The following is a 24,634-nucleotide window of genomic DNA, read 5'->3' on the forward strand; positions in this document are numbered from 1 at the left end:
TTTAACCGTAGAGTTCTTATAACCCCTTATAGAGTTATAAGAACTCTACGTGTGTGTGTGTGTGTGTGTGTGTGTGTGTGTGTGTGTGTGTGTGCGTGCGTGCGTGCGCGCGTGTACTGTATGCGCACAAACACACAAACACATTACAAACACACTCTTGAGGGCCTAAACATACTCAAAAAGTGCTTAACTCAATTGTTGCATCTTCATTTTGTTTTATACAGGAATAAATATGTTATTTTGCAAACAGCAGCCGTTTCTTTTTCTTTTCTCTTTTCTTTTATCCCACGATTTTGTAACTCATTTCTTCACCCAATGTCAATTATCTAATGTAATCATGGGCGCTACACTTCCTCTGCCAACCTGGGGGGGGGGGGGGGGGGGGGCAGTGGACTGACCTGACTGAGTCCAAGCTGCTTCTTATCACCTGACAGGGGAGAGTTTTGCCGGTTGGACGTAGTGCAATGAAGGAACACGTTATTCCAACCAGTTCTTTCCCCTCCATCAGGCGCCCCGGCTGGCCAGGGGGAGGTAGTTTAGAGACCAGGATCACTGCATATTCTTGTGAGGGTACCTACACGGGGAGAACATGCAAACAGCAGCCGTTTTTTTTAATGAACATGAATTTCCCATTTTAAATTCCCAGTTCCTCCCAAAGATCAATAGGCCTAGGCCTACTATACTGACTCACCAGTTAGGGAAAATGTGTTTTAGATTATCATTATATTTATTAACAAATAGTGTAGCTACTAGCTAGTGAACTGTTCGAAGATTTGTTTTAAAATATATTTAGATTTTTATTATCTATGGCTTCAACCTTTGCATTGCAACTTTTCAGGAAAAGAAAGCCTGCCGTTTCTATTGGCTTGAATTCACCATCGATGATGTCACTGGTGGACGGGTTTCTGAACTGCCCACAGCCTTCCTATGAGACACAGACTGAGTAGGAAAAAATGGTGGTATTGTATCATGAACATTAGTTAGGACCAATTATAGGAAGAGAAGTTGAAAAGTGGTGAAGTGGTCCTTTAATAAACCAACATAGGCCTACCTCAGGAGTAGGCTATGGCAGCATTGTCAAGTAGAGCTACTAAAGGGTTCCCAAACTTTACATATTTGAACTGGGACCTGGTGACCCCCCACCCTGACGAGCACAGTGGGAGTTGAGGCATTACATTGTGTTGCATTTTGTTTGACTCGGTTCCACAGATACGTATTGTGAATATAGCATATCTACAAGCTATCAACGAGGTGTTGTAAGCTTGTAGATTGGCTATTTTCACAATTCTTATGACAATTTGGCCAATGTTTGACCAGTTTGTATAGTAATATAGTTTGCTGATTACTTTCGATGCAGATAATGTTTTTTTAATCAAAAATGTCGCAAAAGTCCTTACATTAGTCCAGGAAGAAAGTGAGCCCAGGCCAGTATCCATGACTCATGGTCATGGATACTGGCCCAGGAAAGTGTTTCTTGTCTCCCAAAATGCATTAAAATAAGATCTGGTTGCAAAAGGAGTGATGTGGTGAAGTGGCCCTTTAACTTCTGACTGACTGGACGACACTCCCACACAGTAGGTGGCGCTAATGCAGCTCTATTCTAACTGCGGTAGAATAAGGGGGTTTATTGATATTTTTTGGTGCCATTGTGAGCTTTATATTATCATCTAAAGCTTATTTTAAAACGTATTATCCATTATTAAAATAGCAAAGCTTTTGGTGACTTAATGTGAGAAACAAAGAGGCTCAGTGCTGAATCTACAAGAATCTCCGTTGTTTCTACAACAAGGTAAACAACACAGTTTGTTAGGAGCACAACAGAGGGAGGAAGATTGTTGTCAACGCTTTGAACACCGTTGTTTTCAGAGACCAATTAATTACCGTTATGTGTGAGAGACTTTCATGAACATGATTATTTTATGAAGAGGTTTTCCACTGTTGAATAGCCCTGGTCCAGTGAGTCTCTCACTGCAATGAACCAGGGCTAACCGTTGAACAGCTTCACTTTGTAAGCTCAAGGAAGGAATGGAAGCTATATGTGTTGTTTAAACACCACAGCGCTCTTATATCTTCTAAATAACCACACGGACGTGAAAAAATAGAACCACTTCATAAAGCTGTTACTACTAGTAATTTCACAATCAACTCTGGTTTGGGGCAGTTGTAGCCTTGGATAAGACAGTCATAATTATTTCTTGGAGTTTTGGAGTTTTTTTCAAAATAGTCTGTTTTTGGGTCAGTATGACGGTCCCTCAGAAGTATACCGTGGTATTCCATAAAAATACACGGTTACTTCTGCGGGGTATTAAGCACTTTACATTTGATATCTGAACGTTTATGGAGATGTATGGAGTATGAACCCCAAATGCGAAAGTGCAAAGATTGTTTTGTAAGGTAAGGATTGGTCAAATTGGCTATTTTGTCCAAAATGTTAAAGAAACACATACTCTCAATTACCCAGCCCAGGAAACCAAGACGTGCAACTCTGTGTGGGGGTCCCCGGGTGGTGCCCGGAAGTTCCAGAGCCACAAGGGTGCCGGCCCAGTTCTGACGAGCCGCCCTGCGTCCGAAATGGTTGAGAAATGACAGTTACCGTGTGGGGGTCCCTGGAACATCCAGACCCCCAGGAACACGCCCAGGGGGCCCGCCCGTTTCCGGCGAGCCGCCCCGTGTCCGAAATGGTTGAGAAATGACAGTTACCGTGTGGGGGTCCCCAGGTGGGCCCTGTACTGTACTGTAACACGCCAAATCATTATATATATCCTACAGTTAATATGTGTGTTTGTGTGTGTGTGTGTGTGTGACACTTGGTTGTGCAAACAAATCAAACGCAATTTTCGTGCTCGGACAGACCCAGACAGCTAGGGACGGACACAGACAGCCAGCCAGCCAGCCAGACACACATAGCTGTCTATAGGAGTGGTTGCACCACTCAAAAAAACCTGTGTTTATGAATGTGATATTCATGAACACAGACACAGAGAGACAGAATGACATTTACTTACAAATACACAAAGCCACAGCCACATTAATCACGCATGACAAAAAATATCTTAATTTTAAATGTCGTCTATAGTTCAGGAGAGCTCCATAGTAATTTGACTTGCTAATACTGTTAGGGCTATCACGATTACACATTTTAAGTTGACGATAATTCTTCACACAATTAATTGTGAATAACAATTTAATTGTGTCTACCGAGCAATCTTCATTCCTACTCATATGTTCATGAAGTGCGGGTCATGACCGAAAGAATAAGGTCGCAAATACAAGCGGACTAAATGAGTTTTCTTCGATGGGTGGCTGGCATCTCCCTTAGAGATAGGGTGAGATGTTCAGTCACACGAGAGAGACTCAGAGTAGAACCGCTGCTCCTTCGCCTGGAAAGGAGCCAGCTTAGGTGGTTCGGTCATCTGGTTAGGATGCCTCTCGGGCGTCTCCCTAGGGAGGTCTTCGACACACGTCCCACTGGGAGACCCCGGGGCAGACCAAGGCGCAGTTGGAGAAAACACATCGACTCACTGGCCTTGGAACGTCTCGGAATCCCCCAGGAGGAAGTCACTAATGTTGCTCTGGAGAGGTAAGTCTGGAGCACTCTGGTGGAGCTGTTGCCCCCGCGACCCGACTACGGATAAGCGGTTGAAGATGGATGGATGGAATTTAATTGTGTTTTTGGCATTGGAAATTGGAACATTTAATATGAATAGAATTACATTTTGTTTGCCTTTTAGGCTTCGTAATGAAAAAATGCACAGGGCAGATTTTTAATTAGCGGAAATAGCTGATGTACCAGGTTGAACCTTACACGTTATAAGCTTGTAGATCTGCTATTTCTGCTTTTTTTGTATGAACATCTTTCAACATGGAATCAATGACAAAAGTAATTGCTATTATCTAAAATACTTTAGACGAATAATTTTGACAACTCTAATTATTGTCTATTGTATAATGTGATTGTCTCCCACGAGTATTGTTTTCAAAGGTAATAATAATGTGTAAACAATCGTTACTATCGGAGCATTAATTCCTTCTACTCTTACTGTCATATAGGCTGCGCTAGCAGAGGGAGACATGGCTGGAATGATTCCAGCCGAGGCCAGTTTACCCTCCTGCCCTATGGATATTTCACTTCAGGAGGACGACACCAGTGTAGCCCTGTCCTCACTGGAGAGTGACAACTTTGTGTTTGTGGAGAACACGCATCCCAACAAGATCTTAGAGGGCCTGAACAACTTACGACTCAAAAATGAGTTTTGTGATGTGATTCTGTGCTGTGGGGGACAGGAGTTCTGCTGTCATCGTAATGTACTGGCCTCCTTTAGCCCTTACTTTGAGGTAAACAACACATCCTCGACTTTCCATGTTGCCCTGGTGTTCTTATAGGGAAATGGCTTTCATATGAACCGAGCATAATGTTATTTCAATCAATTAATTTAATTGAAACATGCCTAAACAGCAATGAACACTCAAAACCAACCTTCATAACCTGCACAGGCGATGTTCACAGCAGAGTGGATGGAGTCCCAACAGATAAGAGTAGCCATCAATGGAGTAGAACCTCAGATGATTGGCTTGATGGTGAACTATGCCTACACTTCAAAAGTGCTCATCTCCACAGCAAACGTGCAGGTGATGTTTTATTGTCATAAACCGTATTTATTCCAAGGTTATAATAGTTTGGGATTTTTCATTTGTTTTAATTAGTTTTGAAAATACAGAATACAGTTTCAGTCAGTTAGCCACTTTCTTTGTTTATTCTAGTTTTTAATTTGTTCAATTAAGGAAAAAAGCTTTAGTTTTAGTTATTTTTCGTTAACTATAATAATAACCTTGATTCATTCCCTCCATTTCGGACCTGCATCCGTGCTTTAAAATATATCTGTTATGTTTGTTCTATAGGCCCTGCTAGCGACAGCAAACTTGTTGAATATCATGGCTGTTCAGGAGGCCTGCTGTCGTTACATGGAGCGTCACATGGATGAGAAGAACTGTGTAGGAATTCACTGCTTCGCTGAGGAACACTCCTGTAAAATGTTGCAGAAACAGAGCATGGATTACATTCTTGGACACTTCAGCGTTGTCTACCAGCAGGTCAGAGCCAGAGTCTTTCTCGATTAGAATGAAAATATAATTGGTTTGGAAATGTCTGCTATAGTGTACCTAGGGTTAGGCCTGTAACATACATAATTATTACACATTACATAATTGCCTCATCGCAATTATTTTAGATAATTGCAATTATTTGAGATAATTGCAATTATATTTGCATAATCATTTCCATTTTGGAAAAAAAGAAAAAAAAATAGCAGATCTACAGTACAAGGGTTGGGACCTTTTAGGATTTTACCGATTCAGGTTCCCTTTAACGATTCCTATAGGTATAGGAGGTTCAAAATGGACCCTATAACAAGTGTACAAATGGCCACAAATGGCCACGAGTAAAATATAAGGCGGCAGTGAAGCCTCCTCCCCACTTCCATTTGTCTTTACAGTTTACAGTCGCGCAAATGTATCCTAATGTAAATTGAAATCATCTAAGCTAGCTAATCTAATATAGCTTGCTTCTAACAGAAATTGAAATAAAATAATAAAAGATGTAAAGATATTTTAAAATATGTTTTGATGAACGGAAATGACAAACGGATTACTCAGATATAGGGAGGTGTAGTTCCAGATAATATATAGCATTCAGAGATTGTAGAATAGTTGTCTGGCTACACGAGACTACCTGGGGGGCGACAGACAGACAGACAGGGGCTCAGGAGGTAAATGTTAAATGGTGCATTTATAGAGCGCCTTTATCCAAGGCGCTTTACATAGATTGTGCATTACATTCACCCATTCACACACACATTCATACACCGATTGCGGTGGAAGCCATGCAAGGTACCACTACCAAACAGCACATCGGGAGCAATTTGGGGTTCAGTGTCTTGCCCAAGGACACTTTGACATGTAGACAGGAGGAGCCGGGATTCGAACTGCCGACCCATGGATCATTGGACGACCTGCTCTACCTCCTGAGCCACAGTCGCTACCACAGAGTGGTAGAAAAGGAATCGGAAGGTTCCCGGTTCGATCTCCACCCAGCTGCCCCTGGGTTAGTGCCAATGTGTCCTTAAGCAAGACACTGAACCCCTAACTGCTCCGATGAGCAGTGCCTGAGCAATGGTGCCTTGCTTGGTTTCCTCAGCCGTCAGTTTGTGAATGTTTGTGTAAATGGGTGAATATACTGCACATTTTAAAGTGCTTTTGGCATAAATCTATACCGGTAAATGTGATTACCGTTATATAAATGCACCATTTAACTAGCCTGGTTTCCAGCCCATAGAAAAGATTACTTCAGGAAGTATGGGAAAAAGGGTAGGAATCTAACAACTAGTCTACTGCATTGCTTCCGCCCATAGGAAGAGTTCCCCTCTCTCTCCGTGGACAAACTGACAGAGATTCTCTCCAAGGATGAACTCCGTGTATCCAAGGAGGAGATGGTGTTTGAGGCCGCCATGTTGTGGTTAAACAAGTGTCCTACTACCCGCAGGCAGAGCTTTGAAAAGGTCAGTCACTTCTCTCTCTTCCACCTGGTTTTCTACAGAGACCATGGACAGGGTTCCCACGGCCAGGAAAATCCTGGACGCGAAGCGACACGTTGTGAGCTTGTAGATCTTCTATTTTCACTAGTTTGGGTCCCGGGCAAATGTTGAATCTCTTTTTTGGGTCTTGAGCAGGAACCGCTGATTTAGATTCCTAAACGTATAGAATACAAAAAGTACCGTATTGAATCGTATGTACGTTGTCTTCAGGCAGATGTAGAGATTTTTGGAAGCAATGTTTAATGTTGTTCAGCCCATATCCAGTTGGACTAGTAGTAAATCATTAGTCTTGTTCTCTTTATTCTTGAAGGTACTAGAGCAGATCCGTCTGCCTCATATCAACCCCTCCTTCCTCCATGATGTGATTGAGTGTCTGGATGTGGTGAAAGAGTCCCAGGGCTGTCAGAGGATCATCTCTGAAGCCAAGAACCAGCATCTCCTACCCTACAGCCACAGAGCACAGCCACGCAGGGCCACAGGTAGCCTGTCACGCATGCACGCACGCACGCATGCATGATGCAACTCATGGTGGAACAAACGCATCAAGTTTCTATGTGGGATTTCCACTAATTATTAAAATTATGACGTCATGAATGGGGCCTCCCGATCCTTAAGGCCGCCCCTGTATGCAGGATAGGCTGTATTCTGCATATACTTGCCATATATTGGCATAATATGTTAATATATTTAAAATAAAACCATAGCACCACCATTAGCCTTTTCATGTCGCGCACCCCCTAGAGAAGGCGCTCGTGCACCACAAGGGGTGCACGCACCACAGTTTGGGAACCACTGCACTACAGTAAGTGTAGACAATTGTTTTGTACACAGTTATTTTCTCTTTGAACTACTATTAAATACATCCTCGTTCTCTGCTCCTCCCCCCCCCCACCCCTTTTCTCCTGATGTTTGATGTTTGAAGTGATAGTGATGGTGGCGGGACGGGATGACAAGGGGATCATTCGCAGCACTGAGAGCTTTGATCCCTTGTCCAGTCAATTTGAGACTCTGGCGAGTCTGCCCTTCGCTATACACAGGCATGGTCTGGTCGTGTCAGGTGAGTGTTAACATCGCATCACAGTCACCTGGGGCAGAGACCAATCAATGGACTGGTTAAGTCAATCAATTGGCAGAGGCTGAGAATTGCACAGGTGAGGGGACTTGGCCTCATTAGGCCCACTGGCAGAGCCTGACCAGAGCCTTTTGTGGTGGTTCTGGAGAACCACCACAAGTATCGAGTCCGAAGTATCGAGTCCGAGTATCAAGTCCAACCGACTCGATACCGGGCACTGTGGGGGTGTGGAACGCATGTGTCGAATTTGAAGTCTGTGGGGCAAACAGTTCTCGAGTTGAGTGCATTACAGCCGTACACAGACAGACGGACGGACGGACGGACGGACGGACGGACGGACGGACGTGGCACATTTATAGTAGGATTTCTCCCACAGCTTCCTTGTGTCCTCCTGAATCTCCTGATGGCTGCAAGCCGCAACCTACTCTGCCTTGGCTAGTCAACCCAGCCTGGTGGAGACGTGCTCCTCAGAATGCCCCTTTTGTATTTGTTGCTTGTATATCTCTCTCCATCTGCTTTCCTGCTGACACGCATTAGTCAAATGGCTGCCCAGTGATGTCTGGTTCTGTGGACAAGATCAGATCTTGTGTATTGAGACAAATTGTGTCTGAATCTACATTAAAATGTAATTGAACCAAATTGATAGCTCAGAGGGTATTGCCAACTACAGCTGATGGCGAAATTGGTAGGCTATATAGCCCACCCGGCAGCTTATGGCACCTATTGTTGTGAATTTCTTGATTGTTGAGTTCTGAACACATTCTATTTCTTATAATAATCGTGAAATAACTTGTTTAAATGTCCTTCTACTCCCACCGCAGGCTTTACTCTGTATTTGGCTGGAGGAGAATTCTCTGATGGCTCAACCAGTAAAGACATGTGGCGCTATGACCCTTCCCATGACTCATGGTTGAAGATGGCTTCCATGAATGCAGCACGCTATGATTTCGGTATGACTGTCAAAACGATAGAATTTAATTAAAACATTAACTTTATGTCGCAGGGACTTACCCCCAATCCAACCCTTGATGCTGAGTGCCAAGCAGGGAGGCACTAGGTCCCATTCGTAAAGACTTTGGTATGACCCGGTCGGGAATCAAACCCCAACCTCCCAGTCCCAGGATGAAAAATGTCTGTCGAATACCTTTTTACACTGAGGAAAACTGAATAAAAACGAATCTACAGTATGATGACTAAAACGCCAGTGACCGAGAACTCTGAAGGTCCCTTGTCGACGGCCTATGCCCTGGTAAGGGTGTCGGGCATAAATAAGTAAAGTATGATGACTAAAACTATGACTAAATATATTGACAATTTAGATTAGATAAAAACTAGACTAAATGTTATGGAGGGACTAGTGGAGAAGAGATCCTGTAGAACTAGTCATTTTATGCTTGGTTGCATGCTGCATTAGCTTATCTACAAGCTCACTACGCGTTGCACTGTGAGTTTGTAGATCTGCTATTTTCAGCATGCAACCAAGGTTTTACTCAAGTACATTTTGAATTCCGGACATTTATTGTAACAGAGTACTTCTGTATTTCACTATTGATACTTTTACTTAAGTAACAAAATGGAGTTATTTTTCCACCACTGCCCCAAACAGGTCTGGTGATGTTGGACGGTTATGTGTTTGCGGTGGGCGGCTGGAACGAGGAGACGTGCGTGAACTCTGTGGAACGGTACGACCCCGACACTGATGCCTGGCTTCTCATGGAGTCCGTGGGCATGCCGGAGGAGTTCTGCGTTCACGCCGTGGTCGCACTCGACGGAGTGATCTACGTTATCGGTGTGGAGCCCTTCACATCTTTAATTTGACAATGAAATGAAAACTCTACACAAACCATACATAGACTCTGAATAAAACCAAAACCCAGTATACAGCAAAAGTAGGAATTGAAAAGAATCCCCAAAAAGGTAGCACATCCAAAATTTCAAATAAATAAAAAACCCAAATACCGAAGTCTGTAAACTCCTTAAATGTATGAATAGAGGCTATTGCCTGGAAGTTACGCAAGAACGCCAACTTTCTGGCCTTGACAGCCCATACATCCAAACGGAATTTATGATTTCATTAAACGTTATCTGCAAAGTTTTTGTTTGATGAAAATCCACCATAGACATGTAATGAACTGCTTTCTGTCAAGACTTTTTTTTTCTCTGTCAGAGTTTGGAAGCGCTTGTTTTCAATAGCACATAATAGCACAACAAGGGGTACGCTGGACCGCTGAGTGACTTCCAACGAGCGCTTCCACACTCCAACGCTCCATGCTGCTCAATGCTTTCCCACTCAGTCTAGATGAGGGGGCGTGTCCCAGTGTTAAAGTGATACTCTCTATAGCACCCTAATATTTATTTAGCTATTATTTCTGATGGGTGAAACGCAGAGGACAAATGCCACCAAAAGGAGTGGCGACTAAATAATTATTGTTGAATGATCGTGGCTTATTCATGTTGACAATTAATTGTCTTTTTTTCCATGTGTCTTCCTGTTAGAGGACGGCTCTATCACGCAGCCGACCCACATGTACAAGTACAACCCCAACACGTGCGTATGGACGCAAGTCGCACCCATGCACTTCTCGCGCTCTGGTTCGGCTTCGTGCACTCTCGAAGGAAAGATCTACGTAATAGGTATCATACCTGTTCCCAATAACTCTCTCTAATTCCTTAATTAAAATTAAAAACAGGAAAGCATCTGTGCTATTTTTCACTTTGGCACTTCATGCCTCACTATGAGCTTGTAGATCTGCTATTTGTTTTTGGAAGAATCTTGGAAATTTGTGCAAATCTTTGAATACAAAGCAAACATTTTAACTCAAATCTTTGCTTCTGGGGGTTCCTGGAAGTAAATATTTTGAGATGGAGGTCCACGGCCAAATACATATAAATGTGGGTGTCTTTGCCATGAAAACGTTTTGAGCACCGCTGATATAGCATTAATAACAACGTACGTTTTTCAGAAAACTTAGAATCAGCCTCAGATCTTGATGGGTTAACAGACACTTCAACGTCACTTTAGTTTAAGAAAGAGGGGTGATCTGAGCATTAGCGCTTTTTGTAGCGCTCGGATCACCCCTCTTTCTTGTTCTATAGTCCCATTGATCCTTGTAGCACCAACCGTACCGTTTTAACTTTTGTACCTCGACTGAACACCTGGTTGATCAATTTTTTCTGCATCACTTTAGTTTAGTTTTTAGCCACACAATAGAGCTCACCTTCAGTCACTATTCTGTCCATTCCTTTTTCTTAATTTTCTTTGTCTAAAGGTGGTAAGGATTCAGCGTTCTTCATGAACCAGGTGGAGTGCTACAGCCCCACGACCAACCAGTGGACCAAGTGTTCCCCTATGAAGAAGCAACGGTGCCATCCTGGCATCGCTGTGGTGGACGGAAAGATCTATGTGCTAGGAGGGCTGGAGGGAAAAGGCAGGTGAGACGCTGCTGCTTCATGACCGCCTGGGAAAAGGTGGCGCAGAGTTGGTATCCTAGCAGCCCTCATACAGAACATAATTATCTATTTACATAGCAAGCCATAATGATACAACTATATGGTGAAACGGTGCAAGTAGTCTAAATGCAGTCGATCTGTCACTCATAACTATACTATTAAATGGTCATGGCACGCGCAATAGCCAGGAAATCAGACAAATCTGCCAGAGCTAGACTCGCCAGGTCAGGCTAATGGTGCAATGCAACACCTGCACATACATGTTTCGTCTAGATCTCAAATATGTCTCGTGAATTCTTAGTTTTTCAGTAGCACAAATCGATCAGACAGCAACCACTGATGTTCGCAGACTTGAACTGTTAATTGGGCTATTTGTCTCGAGACAGGCAGACCATTTGCAAAATAGACATTCTAAAATCACCCATTGCGAATTTATTAGTGAATTGGTCCCATTGCCCAAGCTTAGTTCACACCAGACATTTCCGTCATGGCTGTTGGTCTCCCCTCGTCCCTTCACACAGGTTTCTCCACACCATCGAGCGGTACTGTGAGGACAGGGACACGTGGGAGATTGTGGCGGAGATGCCCGCCGGTCGCAGTTGTTTCAGCTGTGCGTCCCTCAGGTTGAGGAAGGATGGACACACAATCAACGAAACTGCCACAGCTGATAATGTACCTGTGAACTGAGGGGAATATGACAGAAACATCTTCTAAATCGCTGAGAGACATTAAAGACTGGGGCACGGTGGTGCAGTCGGTAGCCATGTCGCCTCACAGCTAGAGGGTCCTGGGTTCAATTCCTGCTGGGGACGCTGTGGGCGTGTTCTCTCCTCCGCATCATCAGTGCCCATACCAAAGGTGGGGTCTGCTAAAGGGCCTTTTTGTGTGGAGTTTGCATGTTCTCCCCATGTCCCCTAGGGTAGGTACACTCACCAAAAGACATGCAGTAATCCTGGTCTCTATACTGCCTCCACCTGGCCAGCCAGCCTGATGGAGGGGAAAGGAACTGGTTGGAATAACGTGTTTCTTCCCCGTGCTATGTCCAACTGTGCTACGTCACCCCTGTCAGGTGAAAAGAAGCAGCTTGGACTCCTCATGCATAGAAGGAGCATGAGGTCAGTCCCTTGCTCTCCCCAGGTTAGACCATTGGTTCTCAACCTTTTTTCACCAAGTACCACCTCAGAAAATCTCACACACACACACACACACACACACACATTAACGATTTAGAAAAATGCGCGAGAGAGCGCTATGAGAAGTTTCACTTTAACCGTGGCTTCACGATGCACAATGCAGTTGGCTTAAATGTATTGGTTACACATGTTATTGAATCAAGTAATTCACTATTTTCATTAGGCTACGCAGCACGCTACGTGATGTAAGATGCGCTGTTTGAAATGTTTAATTAACTGTACCACAGTGGCACAGCCACACTGTCATTTCCAGGCCTGGGATTCTAATTTAAAAAATATAGGAGAACAGGAGAATAAGAGTAAGTACTTGCCATTGCATGATTGGACCAGCAGAGGGCTCTATTACCATCTATAATGATTTGTTGTATCCACTACATCTCTTATCTAACACTGTAGATTGTAAATGTGTAAAATGGATCATGCTATTTCTGGTGATTATAATGTTCTTTAACATTTGATTATATTGTTGCTATCAGGCATAAACCTTGTATCTCTATTTTATTTAAAAAAAAATTGTAATTCAAATGTTTATTTATTTTTCAAAGTAGTACAGAATATAAGTTTGGTACCCTACACCAGAAAGGGTACACTCACTGACTATGCGAAACTCCCAAATAAACTTTTTAATGATTTTATTTGTATATATTTTGGATGAATGAACACCTTACCTAAAATTGTCAAAATAGAAGTAGTGATAAAAAAAAGCAAATCTACAAGTTTGTAGATCAGCTATTTGCAGTGTTCTGTTTTTTTTTAATAATTACAAAGGAACAAGGTTATACCGTTTTATGTGAAATGGCCTGAATAGTAGATACCAAGGCTACCTTTCCCCCCGGCAGAAACAATGCATTCTATCACATTCGTTGCGTAGCTCTCACTGATCTGTCTGTGTTTTTCTGACATGATTTTCTGCATGCGTGCATGCGCACATATGTTGGTTTGTAATTTTTTGTCAAAGTTCCATTTTTGCCACTGCCACTGGTCTGTAACTCTTAAGCTTGGACAGTCTCTGGCGCGAGATTGATGTGTTGAACAAGTGTGGTTCTTTTTCCCTGCTTAATGTTAAACCAGTTCAATGAAAACACCAAGGTTCCAAGAACCTAGAACGGAAACAGTTCTAGAACCAAACTTTAAAGTTATTTTGTTGGGAACAGGGCCTCAGAGTTATGGGGGTAGTAGTGGACTCACATAGTACATCAGTGTCATACATATTCTGAAGAAAGGAGACTTGACATTCAGTAATTGGGTCTCATGGTCAAAATAGGAATATTATAATGATGTGGGGAAACTCTTTGCCACAGACATATTGATGACCCCTGTGTGTGTGTCTTGTCTTTACTCTGCCTGTTTTTAACCAAACATGGATCTGTTAGTACCTTTACATCATTTTTGATAGCACTTTGTTTTTATTTATAACATTTTCAATGTTCATTGTATCAATTATTTTTTCTTTCTTTCCTTTAAAGAAAATTGGATAGAAATACATTATTCAAGAATAAATGTTATTTTGCAAGCCCATGGTACCTCCTATATATATTTATATTTTTACATTAAGCCAGCCTGAATGAATGTAACAAACGTGTTTCCTTTTTTATAGATACTTATTTTATTGCTTCCTTGTAACATTTATCATCTATCTTCATAGTAGGCCTATGCATTTTATAGAGCAGCATTTCTCAACCTGCCCCTATCCAAATTATATTATATATACATTGTTGCCAGGTTTTGCGAGATAAACAAGCACCCAGGTATATGAAAACATAGCCTGGCATGGCCACCGTGTAAATGCCATGGTGTATTTATAATTGTCTCCACCAGGCCGAAGGCATGTGGGGAGAGTATGTTTTGCACTTCGTCCGTCCGTGTGTCCGTCCGTCCGTGTGTCCGTCCGTGTGTCCGTGAACAGCTAATCTCGGCCACCGTTAACCCGGTCAATGCCAAATTTTGCACACACACTCCCTGGATGCCAACGATGAACCTCTGCCCCAAACTTTCCAGAACGGCCTGTTATAGCGCCACCAGGAGGCCGCTTTGTGCAAAACAAGTTTTTTCACAGTACACCTACAGATTTTGTCCAAACATCACGCAAATTAGTACACAGTCTCTCTAGAGCCATTCAACGAAACGGGTCTTTCAGATTTCTCAGACTCCATCCTGATTGGTTAAGATTGGCTTCCAAAGTTCACAGGAGTGCTCAGTTTCAAACAAAATGCTGCAAATCATGAACACATCGCGTGATTTCCGTGAAATTGTGCACGCACATTCCCACTAGGCCGAGGACGAAATGCCACATGAACAATTTCAACTCAGCCTCAAGGTGGCGCTATAACTGGCCGAAAAGTGTTTTTACCTCTAACTGCGCGGATCTGTGGATAACCTGGTGGAGACCTGTGCCCAGAAGGGCACTTTTTCTAGTTATATAGTGCTTTTATCAAAAGCCTTCACATAGATTGTGGTGCATTACATTCACTGATGGTGGCGGAAACCATGCAAGGCACCAACCTGCACATTAGGAGCAATAAGAGCTTCTACACTAACTCTTGGGGGAGTCTGGAATCGAACTGGTAACCTTGTGGTTCCCATCTGGCTGTTCCACCGTCCACTCTACCCCTGAGCCGTTGCTGCCCTAGTGTAGATACCAGTCTGGTGGAACTGAAATCTCAGTCTGTGTGGAGCTTGCATTTCAAATGTGCAAATTAAAAAAATCCCATATTTGCATACTGGGCCCTGATTGGTACCTCAATACTTTGGAGGGAGTGAAATCCAATCACAACTGAGTGAATTTTTCTTTTTTTTATCTTTGCAATGGCATATTTGTCTGGTTTCCAGGCTAATGAAAACAAGCAAAAAAATAAGCAAGCCCATCACCCATAGCCGATCTACAAGCTCACAATCTGTCACATCATGAGCTTGGCCTTGTATATCTGCTATTTTAAAACAAAAACAAAAACTTGAAGAAACACAAATCATGTAAGTAACAAGCTCATAAAACTGTAAGTAACCCACAACTACCAAATATTTACAAGCAACTTTACAGAAAAACAAGACCAAAGTCGCTTATAATAAGCGGACATGGCAATCCATGCGAATATTGTGGTGCTTTTTGACCCTCATCCCCTGCCGTAATGTCAGTTTACGGCACGCAGTGAAACAAAATGGCGACCGTGAGTATGTGCCAGCCGCAAGTCGGAGGTTTTAACTTCGAAAACTGCAAGAGGTGAGTCTTTCTGAAGTCAATAAACACACTCATATCACAGTTAGGACCTTCATAAACACTAACAAATGTTACGGCTGGTCGAGTCGACCCGAGAAGTTGGTGTTTTGGTGATGTAACAAACAATGGCACGCCAGCCTCGACTGACTGAATGACTCAGTCCTTTTGTAGCCGGAGCAGCTAATGTTCATATTTATATTACTTGTTTGTTTACATATGCAGTTGTATTTTAAGGTAGGGTAAGCGAATTCCTTTGGTTAAAATAAGTGTTAAAATGCTCTATTGTGATAGTACTCATTGCTATAGTGTTCAGTAACGGGAGTTCAGGCTTGACATGCATGCAAAATGCATCTTCTAGTCAGTGGTCAGGTTCAGGAATCGGGATACCCATTTTTTTCCAATACATATTAATCAAGTGGAATTGTAAGTGATGAATGACACAAATAAAGGAGCAGACACAATTGGAACTGGAACACTATAAAAATTAAGCTTATTATTATTAATGGCTACTCTTTCCTGATTGGCTAAAAAAATCTCACCTACCTGGTGACAAGGTAGCTAGAGAAACAGTGAGACCCCTGTTATTGAACAAACGCCCTATAGTAAATAAAGATTACTGTAGTACAGAATATATAGTGATTTAAACTGAACCAAAAAATATCACTTGCACAACCTTTAACATTATACTTTATTAGTCAGAAATATCACTCTAAAAGGCTATCACTGAAAAAGGTCCTTGCGACCTTGTTTCCATTCGGGTCCTAGGTATTGAATTAATAATCAATGACATGAAAAATAACAATAAAAATTCAAGATTAAATGTGAATAATTTGACAGCCCTAAAGTTGAACTACGCTCACAGCAGTGCCTTTTTATTTTCAGAAATGCAGTTTTGGAAGCAGATGTCACCAAGTTGGGGTGCAGCTTGCCTGCTGCTCGCAAAACGGGTACCACTATCTGTGGAATAGTTTTCAAGGTAAAGTGTATATAATAACCAAGCAACCACTGATCATTCCTTTCCCCATCACCTGCTCAGTGATGCTTATTAGCCCCTTTCGAGACTGTTTACCCTTTTTGTATTGGGAAGGTGGTATCCAGGGTCCCGTGAAAGTCAATCAAATCCACTCTACTCTCCCTGGTACGCACTGGTACCACTGTCTGGTCTCAGACAAATATAATATCTTTGCAAAATCTCAGCAACACTTAAGCAATGTTATTTTTTTCCATGAACAGAAAGTGGTACCAGTGTGTACTAGGGAGAGTGGATTTACTTTCAAGGGACCCTGGATACCGCCTTCCCAAAATACAAAATGGGTAAACCGGGTCCCGAAAAGGTCCATGATGCTTATTAGAAACTCAACGAAAGCTCCTTGTTCCTGACCACATTACTGTCGTGCCAAATAATGACCATAAAGCACGCCCCCTCTTGTCTCGGGATTCAGCCTTTCACAATTATTAGAAAATCGCCTATCGCTATTATTTGAGAAGATCACAATTATTTTTGCATAATCATTCCATGTTAAAGAGGCAAAACATTTCAACATTTCGCGAGGCAGATCAGCTTATTTCCACTATTTTCCCATGCAATTTAATTTGTTTACAAACCTTAAAACCACACTTAAATCAGACCTGTAGTCAATTATTAGTAGGCAATTATTTTTATCGTCAATTGTTTCCATGTTGACAAATAATAATAATAATACTCTTATTTATCTATTTTTTGTATAGCGCTTTTATGAGTACCCAAAAACACTTTACATGGGGGGCAAGAGGAAGCAAAAAAAATAAAAACTACTTTATTATGAAAAAAAATAACACTAAAGGACACTAAAGGAATAACAATGATAAAATAAAACGAAAAAAAAGAGTTTGCTAAGGAAAGCAATATTGAAGAGGTGGGTTTTGGAGGGTGGAGGCATGTTTTAGGGAGTGCATTTGCCTATACATTATTATATTATATTATTATACATTATATTATTTGTCATATCTGCCCTGTGAAATTTGTTTATGAAGGGCAAAAGGCAACCAGAAATATAAATTGTAACATTTACAATGTTCAATGCAAACACAATTTAACCCATTTTGGGCGGGAACCCCTTTTGGTGTTAGCATTATGTTATGCTTTAGCTATTGAAAAATAAGTGGCGCGCTACGAGCTTGTAGGTCTGCTATTTTTGAAAAATCGAAGAACGACTGACATAGAAACATAGCTTTTTCAGAAAACTGTCAGGATGTAGAAGACATTTTTAGAATCTCAGGTCAAAATGCGTTAATCGTTTTTGTGTGTCAGTTAATCGTCAACTTACATAATCGTGGCAGCGCTAACAAGACAGCCCTCCACTGTGCATTTCTCAAACCACGGTCTTTGTCCTTTTCCCTCCGGCAGGATGGCATCGTGCTCGGTGCAGACACCCGGGCCACAGAGGGCATGATTGTGGCAGACAAGAACTGCTCCAAGATCCACTACATCTCCCCAAACATTTAGTAAGCGCTCTTAAGTCTAGTGCAGTGGTTCTCAAACATGTTTTGGCTCGGATCACCCCTGTAAATTACCTTTTCATCCACAGCACCCCTGGATTACATTGTTACTTTGTAGCACCTTTTGTCACATTAACGGTACCTAAATATGTTAATCATCATAGTGAAATAGTGAAAATGAACGCACCAAATACAGTTTAACTCCGGTTAAACGGTAACTACTGCTTTTTGTGTGAATAAGTGCTGACAGGAGATGATTTGAAGGTAATATCCAAGCGATATATGTACATTGTACCTGTAAAATTTTTGACAATGCTGCAAAAAGACCCCAACTCCTTTTTTTTTTTTTTTTTTTACATCCAGTATTAACACAAAGTCCCATCAACATTTCGCTTCTTGTTGTTGTATAAGTTTCCACATTTTACCTCCTTGTGTGTGTGTAGTTGCTGCGGAGCGGGGACGGCTGCAGACACAGAGATGACGACGCAGATCATCTCCTCCAACCTGGAGCTGCATGCTCTGTCCACAGGCCGTCTTCCCCGTGTGGCCACCGCCTGCCGCATGCTCAAACAGATGTTGTTCAGGTGAGTCTGCTGCCCGGTGTGGCCACCGCCTGCCGCATGCTCATGATGCTCTTCAGGTAGCCTGTGGGATCAATACCATTTCCACCACGGAGATCATAGACATAAAAAGGTAGACGCCTCCTTTGGCTCTGGGGCGTGTGCTTCCCAAGAGTAGGCAAGCTTTCCCGAGATTTCTTGCGAAGCATAGCGGAAGTGCGTGTGTCACAGAAGGGGACGTTCGGTAGGCCAATCCGAGGTTTGTTTCTTTTCTCATACCACGTTTCGAGCTTGCAGATCTACTACTTCTGGATTCTTTTGTGTGATCAAGTGGGCTGTTAAAACGCAAAGCAAAATAAATATGTAGATGAGACTTTTCTGCCCAACAGCAAATATTGTGTGTGTGTCTCTGTCTCTCTTTCTAGGTACCAGGGATACATCGGAGCGGCCCTGGTCCTGGGAGGAGTGGACTGTAACGGACCACACCTGTACAGCATCTACCCCCACGGATCCACTGACAAGCTACCCTATGTCACCATGGGTCAGTCCACACACACACACACACACACACAAAATGGGAAATAATTAATAATACTCGTGTGACTATACTTATTCCAAACCCTGTACTGTAACTCTTTGTGTTCTCAGGGTCTGGCTCCCTGGCTGCGATGGCAGTGTTTGAAGATCGATACAAGGCCGACATGGAGGTCAGTTCAGAAGTGCAGTACGCTGGTACAGTGGTTCCCAATATATATATATATATATTTTGAATGCACTTGAGTCCACCTCTGGTCCTCAATGCCTTTTTGTCTCCCTCGCTTAGGAGGAGGATGCCAAGCGGCTGGTGCGCGACGCCATCGCGGCGGGCATCTTCAACGACCTGGGCTCAGGCAGCAACATCGACCTCTGCGTCATCACCAAGGGCAACGTCGACTACTTGAGAACGCACGAAATGGCCAACCAGAAGGGAGTCAGGTAAACGGCTTGGAGTGCTGCTGTTAACTGAACAAAACAATTATCCATAGGGGGCGTTGCAAAAACATGTTTTTTGGTGGATAAATCCCCTCATTTCTTACACATAATCACAGTGGTGATGTGACATTGTAATTGGCTGGCAAAATTAGTGGGAGTGGCCTGAGGAAACCACACTCGATGCAATTCTGGAAAGATTGCATATTTCTAGTTTATCCCTATTTTTTTACATATGCTTGCAAAATGGTAAAATTATAATTTTGGAAAATTGTTGATCTACAAGCTCAAAACATGAACTTGTATAATGCAATTTACATTGTTTTTTGCATGACACCTTGTGCTGAAGTATGAGCTGGTTAATGCATTTCTTGCATGTTTTTTTTAACTACTTTAACTACTGCATTCCATATGAAGCTATCACTTCATTAAAAATACAGCCAATTGTGGAACATAACAGTTATAACATTAATGTGCAGTTAGTTATGAGTTGCTACATCATCTTTGTCGTATTTTCAGGTTCGGGTTCCATAACCCTCAACAAGCTTTTCCTAAATCACTTTGATTAATGTCCGCCTTCTTCTTTTGTTGGGTGGAAATCCAAGTCCAAAACCTTTTTTCTTTGGTTCAATATTTATAAAAATCACACCCGTGTGAACTAAGGCTGTCCCCAAACATTCAAGGTTCGAATGTACGCTCGTTAGGGTTGGCACTCGAATCTTAATTAATGGGCTTGAACCATTCGTTTTTTTAATATTTTTATTTAAAAAAATATTATTTTTAATTAAAAACATATTATATTTTTCCTTTTTTATTAACTTGAAAATATATCTCGGCGAGAATGCGATATGGGCATGTAAAAAAAAAGAGGGAGAGAGAGAGAGATGGACAGAGAGAAATGGACAGAAATAGACAGGTGGGCTCCGTGGAGGGGTCTGGTCCACATCTGGTAGAGCTCTGTGAGGCCGGGTCCAGGTCACACTTCTGGTGGGCTCCATGAAGAGGCCTGATCCACGGTCACACTCGGCAGTCAGTTGGGGGTTAATATTAGAGGTCCACAGAACTGCGACGGGGAGGACGAAAAGAGACTCCGGGGAGACCGGATGTTGGATTAGTGGCAGGCCTTACTGGAGCCTATAATTATAGTGTATATTACAAGTACTGCTGGGAGACAGACCCACACAACAATGTACGACTATGGTATCCAGCTAGACTTGGAGACAGCCCTAGCTATAGGCTTTGTCGTAGAGAAAGGTTTTCAACCTAGTCTTGAATGTGCAGAGCGTGTCAGCCCCACGGACCGAAGCCGGGAGAAGGTTCCACAGCTGAGGTGCCTGGGACCTAAACGCCCTGCCTCCTATTGTAACTTTTGATATTTTTGGGACAGTAAGCATTTTTGCATACTGTAGACGCACTGGTGTTCTATTTGGTTTGCATGATAGCATCACATAGCCAAAAATCATGATCATTGTTAAGCAAAACGGTCACGGAGGATCTGCTTTTTCCCTGTGCCCACTTCAATGCGCTTCTGAAGCTGCATTCATACACAGGTGGAACAAATTAACGAGGAACAGCTAACGAGCAAGCTATGCTGTCAGCGCGCAGATCAGCTGTTTTCGTGGTTCTCTCTCTCGCGCTCTCTCACTCTCGCTCTCTCTCTCTGTGAACCAACACATAGGTGAACACGGACATTGCTGGTTGTAGGAGTGGTTGCACCACTCAAAAATCGGACTTTCTTAATCACTTCAAGTTCCGACCTGGCGTCTCTCTCTCTCTCTCTCTCTGTGAACCAACACATAGGTGAACACGGACATTGCTGGTTGTAGGACCCACTCAAAAATCTGACTTTCTTAATCACTTCAAGTTCCGACCTGGCGTCCCTTTTTTTGGTCATGTAATTATTATAGCTGAATGTGTTTAGAAATGGCAGATCTCGGAGGGCTATTTTCACACTTTAACACTGTCAGGTGAACGTGTTTAGAAATGGCAGATCTTGGAGGGCTATTTTCACACTTTAACACTGTCATGCACCCAAGTATAAATTAATGGAGCATTAATGTATGAAAACAGATCGATTATGGAGATACAGGGTGTCTACCCAACAGTGACCATTTGCATGATCTAATGTTGGAAATTACTTTTTGTGCCAAACATTGATTGCATTCTAATCACGTGTGGCCTTTGTATCTCGTGGCTTGTTTCCATTTCAAGAATAAATGAGCTTCAAGCCTGGCAACAGTGAGTAACGTCGTAAAGTCAAGTGCCTTTTCTGATGTGCAGAGTTTAGCTCGCTAGCATCGTTTGACTACTAACCTAATCTAACCTCCAAAATGTGTGGTTTGCTTTAACAATGTGTGGTTTTCATAGGTCAGTTGAGATTTGTGATTGCAATGAGATGGGATCATGATTTCAAAACATTGTAAAACAAATCAAATACAGATTTGTATCCTGTTCATTAACTACTTAAATTGTCTTCGGTCTTAACATGTCTTTTACGGGTAAAGTATATTTCAGGAAACAGCTGGCATGATTTGCAATATTTTCATTGCAAATCTTATTGCCCAATTTCTACAACGTGCTGTCACACGCTGAAAATAGAAGCACCAAGGGGCACGGTCGGTAGTGCTGTCGCCTCACAGCTAGAAGGTCCTGGGTTCAGTTCCCGCTGGGAATGCTGTGGGCGCTGGGGGCGTGTTCTTTCCTCCACGTCATCAGTGCCCATACCCGAGGCGGGGTTGGCGAAAGGGCCTTTCTGTGTGGAGTTTGCATGTTCTCCCCGTGTCCCCTAGGGTAGGTACTCTAAACTGCCTCCCCCTGGCCAGCCAGTGCGCCTGATGGAGGGGAAAGGAACTGGTTGGAATAACGTGTTCCTTCCACGCCCTACGTCCAACCAGGGAAACTCCCCCTGTCAAGGAGCAACACTCAACACTTGAGCCAAATTCCAATACCCAAAATCTCAGCCACTTGCTCACTCCCACTCGTTCACTACAGCATGGCAAAGTATGGTGAAATTGGTGACCTGCCAAAATATGTTACCATCTTGTGGACTTCACACAACTACATGGAGGTCTTTAAATATGTGGCCTGAATAGCGCTAGGTTGAACTTTGCTAATGAACAAACTGCAACGATTTTCATTCGGACACTGACATTATGTGATGTCTGCAAGATTTTCACATATTTCAGCAGGTCACCAATTTCACCGTAACACCACCATGCTGGAGTGAGCTAGTGTGAGTGAGCGAGTGGCCGAGATTTGGGGTATTGGAATTTGGCTATGGACACTCATGCATTAAGGAAGCATGAGTTCAAGTCTGTTGCTCTCCCCAGGTTGGTGGAGGGTGTGTAGAGCCCAGGATCACATTAGATAATTGACACAGGTGAAAAATGGGTTACAAAATCATGGGATAAAATGTATAATAAAAATATAGAAACGCCAAAGTCTGACATAATTTACACAATACACATCCTACCTGGATTGCATCCCCCCCCCCCCCCCCCCCATTCTGAATTCCCATAGACTTTTCTTGTATCGTGTCAAATGATCTTGGATACGAAGAATCACCTTGACTGTGAGAAATCGCTAATGTTACTGCAGCCGCTTGTACATATGCCTTCTGGTTACGTCTCCATTGGCATTCTGTGTGGCAAAATAAAGTGTTTTTGTTAACTGCTGTTGGTCAAAATATCTGATCTGTTGCATCAGTTGACATAAGCCATAATATGCGTTTTATAATTTCTCTTCTATCCAGAACCGGGGACTACAAATACAAGAGGGGAACCACCGCGGTGTTGAAGAAGGATGTGATCAATTTGGACCTGGAGGTGGTCGAGGAGAACGTACAGACCATGGACACTTCCTGAACCATCCGCCGAGTTTGGTTCCTCTCCTGATAAATTCCTCCAGTCTTTTGTTTTCAGAAATGGTTTTCAGTACAAGTTAGAGTTGTTGTTGCATCTGTTCCACTTTTGCTTTGTCTTGTGAGATTTCTAAGCATCACGTTTGTTTGTCTGTAGAAATGGTTTTCAATAAAAGGTAACACAATTTGGAGTCATTAAGAATTTTCAGTGTGCGATATTTGTGGCGATGATGGGTTCGATGTTTGTTAATCAGAATGGGTGTGAACTGATGTCAATGTATTATAGAGGGTATGCACAATTGCACATGCATAAAGTGAGTTGCAAAAGAGTTTAACGTCAGGTAATGCAATCAAATAGGACTTTTCTGTTTCGATGTATGCACTTCCAAGGCCAGAAAGTAGTTTTTGCCACTCGGTAGGTGTTCCTGCATAACTTCCGGGCATGATGTCACACGCATACCCTCTATTGTTTTGTTGGGTGGGAGTGGGGTAGTGAGACGAAAATCAATAAATGCATTAGAAACTGCTACAGTCACCTAAAGGTTAGCCTGGGGTCCACCTATGCTTTCTATGGCATAGGCAGCTCCGGCCGGGAGAATCTAGACACAGCTGCGCGACATGAGACTGATTAATTAGAGCAACAGAGAGAGAGAGGAGTGTCTGTACATGTGTGCATATGTGCGTCAATTTAACAAAGATGCAGACAATCCGAAATCAGCAGAGAGTGATCGACGTTTGCGCTACTCTATGCCGAATTGAAGTGGACTCGGACCCAGACTTTTTTTTTCCTCCCTGGAAATAAAAACGTCTGGGTTTCCGAGGCTACCTAAAGGTTATATAAGTAGGTCAGCAGCTATTCAGAGAGTCAAATCTGGACACCTTGGAAGTTAATGCAACTAATCTACTTGACGTGATTTTGTTTTGTCCAAAGGCAAAGCTCTATATTGTGATGGTAGGGTCACAAATTTCATACAGCCAGGATATATTCCAACTCCAAAATGCTAATGTCTTAGTTTCATCACTTCCAATTGGACGAAAATTGTCATCTTGACCGAAAATGTATTTCTTGCTCATTAAAGAGATGGGGAGAAAAAATTAAATAAACATTATTAAAAAAAAAAGAGAAATGGGGAGACACCTGAAACTGAACAAACACCTACACCAGTAGGCCTATGTCAGTATCACGGTCATGTCACTCGCCACTCTCACAACCAAGGTGTAAAGTAACCAAGTACATTTACTCAAGTAC

General features: G+C 42.6%; 2 protein-coding genes across 3 annotated transcripts in view; both read left to right on the plus strand.

Annotated features, from left to right (window-relative positions):
• The first annotated feature begins 1,646 nt into the window (after positions 1–1,646).
• The window catches only part of LOC310879491 (kelch-like protein 23), a 131,300-nt gene continuing 108,312 nt past the window's right edge, over positions 1,647–24,634 (plus strand). The window contains exons 1-12 of one of the 2 annotated variants that reach the window (XR_014571021.1): positions 1,647–1,789; positions 4,051–4,335; positions 4,495–4,629; positions 4,900–5,091; positions 6,408–6,554; positions 6,901–7,069; positions 7,513–7,647; positions 8,484–8,612; positions 9,269–9,451; positions 10,159–10,296; positions 10,932–11,094; positions 11,634–12,035. Coding sequence is in view for 1 of the 2 variants with exons in the window: in XM_083794222.1 (XP_083650348.1) it covers positions 4,072–4,335; positions 4,495–4,629; positions 4,900–5,091; positions 6,408–6,554; positions 6,901–7,069; positions 7,513–7,647; positions 8,484–8,612; positions 9,269–9,451; positions 10,159–10,296; positions 10,932–11,094; positions 11,634–11,799 (1,821 nt within the window). In the remaining variant the exon portion in view is untranslated. Of the gene's footprint in view, positions 1,790–4,050; positions 4,336–4,494; positions 4,630–4,899; positions 5,092–6,407; positions 6,555–6,900; positions 7,070–7,512; positions 7,648–8,483; positions 8,613–9,268; positions 9,452–10,158; positions 10,297–10,931; positions 11,095–11,633; positions 12,188–24,634 lie in introns of those variants that run through there. The other variant, XM_083794222.1, reaches the window with a different exon arrangement.
• psmb7 (proteasome 20S subunit beta 7) lies at positions 15,432–23,572 on the plus strand. The gene is made up of 8 exons (XM_083793159.1): positions 15,432–15,522; positions 16,402–16,495; positions 17,906–18,003; positions 18,441–18,581; positions 18,983–19,098; positions 19,206–19,264; positions 19,381–19,532; positions 23,278–23,572. Exons 1-8 carry the CDS (start codon positions 15,461–15,463, stop codon positions 23,387–23,389), a joined length of 834 nt encoding a protein of 277 aa, XP_083649285.1. The 5' UTR covers positions 15,432–15,460; the 3' UTR covers positions 23,390–23,572.

The sequence above is a fragment of the Protomyctophum parallelum genome (assembly GCF_964188405.1).
Source record: "Protomyctophum parallelum genome assembly, chromosome: 21".
Taxonomy (NCBI): domain Eukaryota; kingdom Metazoa; phylum Chordata; class Actinopteri; order Myctophiformes; family Myctophidae; genus Protomyctophum; species Protomyctophum parallelum.